General features: G+C 35.0%; 2 protein-coding genes across 10 annotated transcripts in view; one reads left to right on the top strand and one right to left on the bottom strand.

The window, feature by feature from the left end:
- Window positions 1-9,950, bottom strand: part of far1 (fatty acyl CoA reductase 1) — a 55,285-nt gene extending 45,335 nt beyond the window's left edge. For 6 of the 8 annotated variants that reach the window (XM_058086359.1, XM_058086361.1, XM_058086355.1 and 3 more), the window contains exon 1: window positions 9,815-9,936. The gene's annotated coding sequence lies outside the window, so the exon portion shown is untranslated. Of the gene's footprint in view, window positions 1-9,814 lie in introns of all 8 variants that reach the window. The other 2 variants (XM_058086356.1, XM_058086362.1) reach the window with 2 other exon arrangements.
- LOC131137931 (acyl-coenzyme A thioesterase 5-like) lies at window positions 2,214-7,969 on the top strand. Of its 2 annotated transcripts, XM_058086371.1 has the most exons (12): window positions 2,275-2,298; window positions 2,372-2,430; window positions 3,991-4,199; window positions 4,262-4,361; window positions 4,429-4,619; window positions 4,677-4,846; window positions 4,908-5,027; window positions 5,100-5,182; window positions 5,298-5,391; window positions 5,456-5,536; window positions 5,626-5,767; window positions 7,783-7,969. In XM_058086371.1, the coding sequence occupies exons 1-12, from the start codon at window positions 2,287-2,289 to the stop codon at window positions 7,887-7,889; spliced, it is 1,368 nt and encodes a 455-aa protein (XP_057942354.1). In that variant the 5' UTR covers window positions 2,275-2,286; the 3' UTR covers window positions 7,890-7,969. The 2 variants fall into 2 exon arrangements, with proteins under 2 accessions (XP_057942355.1, XP_057942354.1); XM_058086372.1 differs by having other exon boundaries at window positions 2,214-2,430; window positions 4,003-4,361.
- Window positions 9,951-10,104: the final 154 nt, after the last annotated feature.

Genomic DNA, 10,104 nt, shown 5'->3' with positions numbered 1-10,104 from the left:
TAAAATAAAAGTTTTGTTTTATTTTATTTATTTTTTGTTTTGGACCTTTGAACCCAGCGGCCTCAAGCAAGAGACTTTTACAATCAGTAACTGTTACATTTGTTCACTTCCTGCTATCCTAATACAGTCTAAGTTTTTTTTGTTTTAATAAAAAAATAAAATAAAATATATAGGAAATATATAGGAAAGCAGGAAGTGAACAAATGTAACAGTTACTGATTGTAAAAGTACCAGATGGAGGGATAGGATTTAATAAGCTTTGCTTCACCTCAAAGTCATGCTAAATTTAAAACAATAAATAAATAAAAATAATTGAAAATAAATAAATAAATAAATATATTATATATATTAGTATATTATATATATTAGTATTGTAAAAGTCTGGAGGAAAGGGAAAGCTGTGTCTCCTGCAAGAACAACTAGATGTTTTATTATTTTTTTAAATTATATTTATTTATTTAAATTTAGAATTTAGAATACAAAAAATGTAATGTAAATGTAAATACATTTTTATTTAAATTTAGCAGGACTTTTGAGGTGAAGCAAAGCTTATTAAATCCTCAGTGCAAGTTAGCGTTCCCTCAAACCTGAACAAATATTTCCCTGAACCCAATGAAACGGGGGTTATGGTTGCCAAAGTATGACACATGTTCTGGACTGCCCCTCCCCTTGGCCTGGCTCCAGGGTGAGGCCCCGGTTTAATGGTAATGGCAATGGTAATGGTTTAATTTCATTTGAACATGCATCAGATTACAATTGAATGCATCCCATAATCAGTTCCCAGTTCCACATGTCCAAAAGGAGTAGGAAGAAGCAAAGCTTATTAAATCCTACCCCTCCATCTGGTACTTTTACAATCACTAACTGTTACATTTGTTCACTTCCTGCTTTCATAATATAATTTACATTTTTTTAAAATACATTTTGTATTCATTTTTTGGATTATTTTTATTTATTTATTTATTTACATTTAGTGGGACTTTAAGGTGAAGCAAAGCTTATTAAATGCTACCCCTCCATCTGGTACTTTTACAATCAGTAACTGTTAAATTTGTTCACTTCCTGCTTTCCTAATATTAAGTTTTTTCATGAATTTTTAATGATTTTTTTATTTTTTAAAATTATTTTTATTTATTTATTTATTTGAATTTAGCGGGACTTTGAGGTGAGGCAAAGCTTATTAAATCCTACCCCTCCATCTGGTACTTTTACAATCATTTCTTTTCAATACATATTTTATTAATTTTTAAATTATATTTATTCATTTAAATTTAGAATACAAAAAAATGTAAATGCATTTTAAATTATTTTTGTTTCATTGTTTTAATTATTTATTTATTTATTTATATAAATTTAGCAGGACTTTGAGGTGAAGCAAAGCTTATTAAATCCTACCCGTCCATCTGGTACTTTTACAATCAGTACCTGTTACATTTGTTCACTTCCTGCTTTCCTAATATAATTAAATTTAAAAAAAAAAAAAATTTTATTAAATTTTTTTTGATTATTTTTATTTATTTACATTTAGTGGGACTTTAAGGTGAAGCAAAGCTTATTAAATGCTACCCCTCCATCTGGTACTTTTACAATCAGTAACTGTTACATTTGTTCACTTCCTGCTTTCGTAATATTATGTTTTTTTATGAATTAAAAAAAAAAATTAAATTATTATTATTTATTATTTATTTAAATTTAGCGGGACTTTGAGGTGAGGCAAAGCTTATTAAATCCTACCCCTCCATCTGGGACTTTTACAATAATTTTTAATAAATTATTTATTAATTTTTTAAATTATATTTATTTATTTAAATTTAGAATACAAAAAAATGTAAATGCATTTTTAATTATTTTATTATTATTAATATTATTATTTATTTATTTATTTAAATTTAGCAGGACTTTGAGGTGAAGCAAAGCTTATTAAATCCTACCCCTCCGTCTGGTACTTTTACAATCAGTACCTGTTACATTTGTTCACTTCCTGCTTTTCTAATATAATTTAAGTTTTTTAAAAATATATTTTTTAATTAATTTTAAAAATTATTTTCATTTATTTATTTATTAAAATTTAGCGGGGCTTTGAGGTTGCAGCTGGAAACAAGCTCGTCCGGGGAAGTCCGCAGGTCTGACCAGGTCTGACCCGGTTACGTGGTTGTCTCAACATGAACTGGGCGGGGTTGTGTTGTCATTGGCTTTGAACTTGCTACAAAGAGCGGCTTAATCCTCAAACAGGATACCCCCAGGTCACACACGATGTAAAAGCTGCTTCAGGATGTGTGTCTAAATATGGGAATGAAGGTAAATATGCTTATGAAGACATATATTTCCAAGAACTGGATGATCCAACTGATTTAATCAGTCACCACTGCAGCGTACTTGCTCTTTCTTTCCATGGAAAATTGTTAAATCTTCTTCCGACACGGACTACAGGTGAGCATCAGCTGACTAGTTGACTACCGATAACATGACTTCGACGCCGCATGTTGTTTGAAAGCTTGTGACCGCTGTCCTCTTGAGTTGAACTATATAATAATACTTCTATTAATAATGCATAATACTTCTATTAACTCTTTACTCTTAACTCTTTGGTGGCTTTACACTTACCATTTGTATATAAGTTGAAGATTTTTGGTTCCAGTATTGACCCCTGGGGTACCCCACATGATATATTTAAGCATGCGTAAGTATATTCTCATAGATTCACATACGGCTTCATCAATTCGGCGTAAGGAAATACTTAAATACATTAGAGGAACCTGGAAATACACCTGAATAAAAAAAAAAAAAAATTTAAAAAAACTTAAATTATATTAGGAAAGCAGGAAGTGAACAAATGTAACAGTTACTGATTGTAAAAGTACCAGACGGAGGGGTAGGATTTAATAAGCTTTGCTTCACCTCAAAGTCCCGCTAAATTTAAATAAATAAATAAAAATAATTTTAAAAAAATTAAGAAAAAAATATTTAAAAAAAAACTTAAATTATATTAGGAAAGCAGGAAGTGAACAAATGTAACAGTTACTGATTGTAAAAGTACCAGATGGAGGGGTAGGATTTAATAAGCTTTGCTTCACCTCAAAGTCCCGCTAAATTTAAATAAATAAATAACTAAAAATTAATTAAAAGAATTAATAAAAGTTATTAAAACTAAATTAACTAACGTTAAAAACTAAAGTCCCATTAAATTTAAATAAATGAATAAAATAATTTTAATAATTAAGAAACAATTTTTTTTAAAAAAACTTAAATTATATTAGGAAAGCAGGAAGTGAACAAATGTAACAGTTACTGATTGTAAAAGTACCAAATGGAGGGGTAGGATTTAATGAGCTTTGCTTCACCTCAAAGTCCCGCTAAATTGAAATAAATAAATAAATATAATTTTAAAAATTAATAAATAAATAAAAACTAATTAACTAATGTTAAAAACTAAAGTCCCGCTAAATTTAAATAAATAAATAAAAATAATTTTAAAAATTAAGAAAAAAATATTTAAAAAATAACTTAAATTATATTAGGAAAGCAGGAAGTGAACAAATGTAACAGTTACTGATTGTAAAAGTACCAAATGGAGGGGTAGGATTTAATGAGCTTTGCTTCACCTCAAAGTCCCGCTAAATTGAAATAAATAAATAAATAAATAGAAATAATTTTAAAAATTAATACATTTAAAAAAAACTAATTAACTAACGTTAAAAACTAAAGTCCCGCTAAATTGAAATAAATAAATAAAAATAATTTAAAAAATTAATTTAAAAATTATTTAAAAAAAATTAATTATATTAGGAAAGCAGGAAGTGAACAAATGTAACAGTTAGTGATTGTAAAAGTACCAGATGGAGGGGTAGGATTTAATAAGCTTTGATTCTTCCTACTCCTTTTGGACCCCGCCTCTTGCCCGAAGACAGCTGGGATAGGCTCCAGCGCCCCCCCCCCCCCACCGCGACCCTCGTGAAAGGCTAACGGCATTCCATGTGAAAATGCTAACAGTGCTTGTGTCAGCATGGAGGCGAAGCATCGTGCGGTCCAGTTGTCGGTGCGTCCGTCCAGAGGACTGGTGGACGAGAAGTTTGTCATCACGGTCCAGAATGCGCCCCCTGGCGTCCGGCTCACCGTCCACGCCTTCCACCGCTGCGAGGACGGATACGGCTGGGAGTCGTTCGCTCACTACATGTCTGATACCGGCGGCGCCATTGATGGTACGCAATCCCCAAAAAACACGCCTTGGACATGTCCTGGAACGCCGTCTTTGTCTTTGTAGTGTCCCGGGATGCCAGCTTGGGGGGGACGTACTCCGGGGTGGAACAAATGGGTCTCATGTGGAGCCTCAGACCAGTTCCGGGCAGCGAACCCGGACTCAGGTGGACCATCTGCTTGGACTGTATTATAAGCATCCAGGTCACATGTTTGATTCATCTTCATCATCAGGTTGAGGAAGAAGAACGTGCAGACCCCCATGGAGTTCACCATCTCAGTTCATGGGGGTTACATCACTGAGGGCTTCATGGACCGCGTGGCGCTGGCCTCTCATGCAGTGGAGCGCTGGTACATGGCGCCCGGCGTCCGCAGGATCCCCGTCACTAAAGACCAACTTTCCGCGACCCTCTTCCTGCCTTCAGGTACAGTCCAGACCACACAAAAACCCTCACATGATGAATAATATAAAACCTCACAAGGACCCGGACCTTTCCCGGGTATCCTGGACCTGTGGGGGGGTGGAGGACAACTGCTGGAGTATCGTGCGGCGCTGCTCGCCTCCCACGGCTTTGCTTCACTGGCTCTTGACTACCTGACCCCTAAAATCGTCCAGGAGACGGACAAGATCGTGAACGAGTCTTACATTGAGGTACTTTGAGTTTTTTTTTTTTGTGGTTTTCATGCTAACTGACACTCCTGGGGGGGTGCAGAATGCCTTCGGGGTCCTGCAGCAGCACCCGCAGGTCCTCGCCGACCGCGTCGCTATGTTGGGACTCTCCTTCGGGTGCAGCATCACGCTCAAGATGGCGGCTTATTCTGACGTCGTGAAGGTAAACTACATGAACCACGCACGTCTTGAGTCACATGTTATCCATATTTGGACTTCCTGTGTTGTGTTTCAGCCCACGTGTGCAGTGTGCATCAACGGTTGTCACGTGCAGGACGTCAACAGGAAGCAGGAGGAAATTATTGCTTTCTTTCGTCAGTAAGATTATAATTTATTCCGGGTGATGAATATTAGTTATGAAGATGGCCGCTACAAAGATAGCGGAATCAAAATGGTGGATGATATAAGCGTGTCGTGGGCGTCGTCCAATCAGGCACAAGGACAAGATTCAAGTCAATGAGAAGAACCAGAGAATCATGAAAACTATGTTGCTGCCAATCACCGCTGACCCCGCCTTCAAAGTGGACGTGAGTCTTTTTTGTTTTTTTTTGGTTCTGTGGTGACTTTTTCCAATATGGCGTCTCACGTCAGATGGGACGTGTTCGGTGTCCTCTGCTGCTGGTGGTCGGTGAGGACGATCAGAACTGGCCCGCGTCGGAGTCCGCTCAAGACGTGAGTCGGCTCACGCACGAAGTGCTGAAATATACGCCACGGCGTAATACTAATACGTACTCGGAATGTTTTTGGTTTTTTTTTCCCAGATGAAGGAGATGATGGAGCGGGCGGGAAACAGCCACCTGCTGACCATCCTGTCTTATCCCGACGCCGGTCACCTGATTGAGCCTCCGTATTCGCCGCACAGCCATGCCAGCTATTTCCACTCTGTCGGCGCCATACGGACGGGTAGGTTGTCGACTACGTAAATAATAATTATAATAATAATACATTTTATTTGTATAGCACAATAAGAAATATTTTTTTTATTATTATCATATTATTATTATCATTATTATTATTATTATATATTATCATATTATTATTATTATACTATTATTATAAAAAATACGTATACAATACTTAGGCTGCACGGTGGTCGAGTGGTTAGCACGCAGACCTCACAGCTAAGTGACCAGGGTTCAATTCCACCCTCGGCCATCTCTGTGTGGAGTTTGCACAATAATAATAAGAAATATTATTATTATTTTTTTATTGTTATTATTATTATGTCATTATAATAATAATAGTTATTATTATTATTATTATTATTATGTCATTATAATAATGATAATTATTATTATTATCATTATTATTATTATATGTATATTATCATATTATTATTATATATTATCATATTATTATTATTATACTATTATTATAAAAAATACTTATACAATACTTGGGAAATAAGAAATATTATTATTATTATTTTTATTGTTATTATTATTATGTCATTATAATAATAATAGTTATTATTATTATTATTATGTCATTATAATACTGATTATTATGATTATTATGATGATTATTATTATTATGTCATTATAATAATAATAGTTATTGTTATCATTATTATTATATATTATAGTATTATTATTATACTATTATTATAAAAAATAACAATATTTGGGCTGCACGGTGATCGAGTGGTTAGCGCGCAGACCTCACAGCGAGAAGACCAGGGTTCAATTCCACCCTCGGCCAGCTCTGTGTGGAGTTTGCACAATAATAATAAGAAATATAATTTTTTTTATTGTTATTATTATTATTATGTCATTACAATAATAATAGTTATTATTATCATTATTATTATATATTATAGTAGTATTATTATACTATTATTATAAAAAATAACAATATTTGGGCTGCACGGCGGTCAAGTGGTTAGCGCGCAGACCTCACAGCTAGGAGACCAGGGTTCAATTCCACCCTTCAATTCCATCTCTATGTGGAGTTTGCATGTTCTCCCCGTGCATGCGTGGGTTTTCTCCGGGTACTCCGGTTTCCTCCCACATTCCAAAAAAACATGCTAGGTTAATTAGCGACTCCAAATTGTCCATAGGTATGAATGTGAGTGTGAATGGTTGTTTGTCTATGTGTAGGAAGCCGGAATACCCGGAGAAAACCCGATGACCGAGCGTGGAATCGAACTTAGGTTTCTAGCAGTGTGGCCTGCGCGCTAACCACTCTAGCACCGTGCAGCCTGAATAGGAATACATTCAATATATTCAATATATTGAATATGAATGTGAGTGTGAATGGTTGTTTGTCTACATGTGCCCTGTGATTGGCTGGCCACCAATCACAGGGCACATATAGACAAACAACCATTCACACTCACATTCATATTCAATTTTTGAATATATTCATATTCAGGCTGCACGGTGCTCGAGTGGTTAGCGTGCTGGCCACACAGCGACAAACCTAAGTTCGATTCCACTCTCGGTCATCGGGTTTTCTCCGGGTATTCCGGCTTCCTCTCACATTCCAAAAACATGCTAGGCTAATTAGCGACTCCAAATTGAATATGAATATATTCATTCATTTTCTACCGCTTATCCTCACGAGGGGTGCTGGAGCCTATCCCAGCTGTCTTCAGGCAAGAGAGGCGGGGGTCCACCCTGGACTGGTGGCCAGCCAATCACAGGGCACATATAGACAAACAACCATTCACACTCACATTCATACCTATGGACAATTTGGAGTCGTTAATTAACCTAGCATGTTTTTTTGGAATGTGGGAGGAAACCGGAGTACCTCGGTTCTCCTAGCTGTGAGGTCTACGCGCTAACCACTCGACCGCCGTGCAGCCCACATATAAAAATGTCTATTTTTAATAATAATAATAATAATAATAATAATAATAAATTTCATTTATAAGTAATGTAAAAGTAATTTGGTCATGACTTGTGTGTTTACAGTCACAAGTCTGTGGGGAGGAGAATGCGTGGCCCACGCGGTCGCTCAGCAAGATTCCTGGAAGAAGATGCTGTCCTTCTTGCACCAACATCTGTACGCCGCTGACTAGTGCCCCCCCGCCCCCCCCAAGTGTGGCCCCACTCACAGCTGAGTCACATATCAAACAATACCATGCTGGTGTGAAATAAACAGAAGAATAACACAAATGAAGTGAAAGTTTGTTTTTAAGTTTATTCAATTTAATTTTATTGCTCTCTGGTTCTACCATATTTTACTTATTGTGTGGAAATATGGGATAATAACTATAAAAGTAATCTTCACTCAGTAAATGTACTGCAAAAAAGGTTAAAAAAAACTTAAACTATATTAGGAAAGCAGGAAGTGAACAAATGTAACAGTTACTGATTGTAAAAGTCTCTTGCTTGAGGCCGCTGGTTTCAAAGGTCCAAAACAAAAACTAAACTAAACTAAACTTATTTAAATTTAAACTTATTTAAACTAAATTTAAACTTATTTAAACTAAATTTAAACTTATTTAATTTAATTTAATTTAATTTAATTTAATTTAAACAAACCTCAGCTTGTACTTCGGTATGTGACAAAAAAATAAATAAATAAAAAAAACTTAAACTATATTAGGAAAGCAGGAAGTGAACAAATGTAACAGTCGCAACTTCCCCGGACTAGCTTGTTTCCAGCTGCCACCTCAAAGTCCCGCTAAATTTTAAAAATAAATAAATAAATAAATGTTTTAAATAAAAAAAACTAATAAAAATAATTTAAATTATATTATGAAAGCAGGAAGTGAACAAATGTAACAGTTATTGGAGGGGTAGCATTTAATAAGCTTTGCTTCACCTCAAAGTCCCGCTAAATTTAAATAAATAAAAATAATAAAAATAAAAAAAATTAATTAAAAATGTATTTAAAAAAAACGTACATTATATTAGGAAAGCAGGAAGTGAACAAATGTAACAGTTAGTGATTGTAAAAGTACCAGATGGAGGGGTAGGATTTAATAAGCCTTGCTTCTTCCTACTCCTTTTGGACATGTGGAACTGGGAACTGATTATGGGATGCACTCAATTGTAATCTGATGCATGTTCAAATGAAATAAAACCATTATCAAAAATAAAAAATATCAATATGAAGTCCTATGACATTCAAATTTTTTGTACATTTGATTATGTACTGCTCATTTAGCCAAATGATAATATGAGTTTATTAAAACAAGAATAGTATGGACATTAATGTACAAAATCAGCTTTGCTTTAATTTTAGTCATACAAAAAACAAGATAAAGTGGTGCCTTGGTTAACATCCATAAGGTCCAACTCAAACCAAAACAGACTCTAACCAAGACTCCTTTTCCCATAGAAAATAATGTAACTCCAATGAATCCTTTCCAGAAACCCAAAAATAATACAAAACACATTTTATAGACAATAATTATGGTTTGAAAATGGTTTGAAAAGCAAAAATTTGGCTTGCTAACTGAAAATCTTGCTAACCGTGGCAGACGTATGTAGGACTTGGGGTAGCTAGCTGCCTTGTGTTTGTGTGCGTTTTATTTATTTATTTATTTATTTTGACCATTTACAAATTGGACCTAAAGCAAATGTTCCTTCATATTTCATTCAAGCTACTGCTAGCTCACAAACTACCTGTTTGAGACCCGTCGTCATAAAGCTGGAGAGGCTAACTAGGCTAACTACTAGCTCGCTAGCTTGCTATGCTAGCGCGGGTTGTCTTTAATGTCAGCAGTGATACCACCAAAGCAATATGACGTGAAAAAGAATCATAGGAGCTTAAAAGAGACTATCGAAGTACTATTTCATGATTCTAATACTATTAAAACACGCATTTAAAAGTCCTAAACGAGTTAAATATTCAATTTATTAACATTGACTCAATCGCGGAAATCCATTATGCCACAATGTCAATCAAAATTATGTTGTAAAATGATGTTATAGTGGCCAAATACAAATATATTTCATCACATTTATCACATTATATTTATCATATTTACCTTACCTGTGAAAGGCAATCCGTGAGATTTCGTTTTGCGAATGTTAACCGGTCATAATCTCATAAAGAACATGAATTATTCCAGTGGTGCGTCGGTCATGAACGAAGGGTATCCGGATAATTCCGGTTAATTCAGTAAAAAGATCCGTTCATTTCGATCAATTGGCCGTTAGCTTGTGATCCCCCTGTGCAATTGACCCTGTCAGGCTTGTCGAGTCAGTCCGTTCACTCATGTTCACGTTCGTTCCGGCTCAACAGCGCAACAACACGTGATGACTCGTAGTGTATCGGTCATG

Source organism: Doryrhamphus excisus, chromosome 11 (genome assembly GCF_030265055.1).
Source record: "Doryrhamphus excisus isolate RoL2022-K1 chromosome 11, RoL_Dexc_1.0, whole genome shotgun sequence".
Taxonomy (NCBI): Eukaryota; Metazoa; Chordata; class Actinopteri; order Syngnathiformes; family Syngnathidae; genus Doryrhamphus; species Doryrhamphus excisus.
This window is presented reverse-complemented; position numbering and strand designations above follow the sequence as displayed.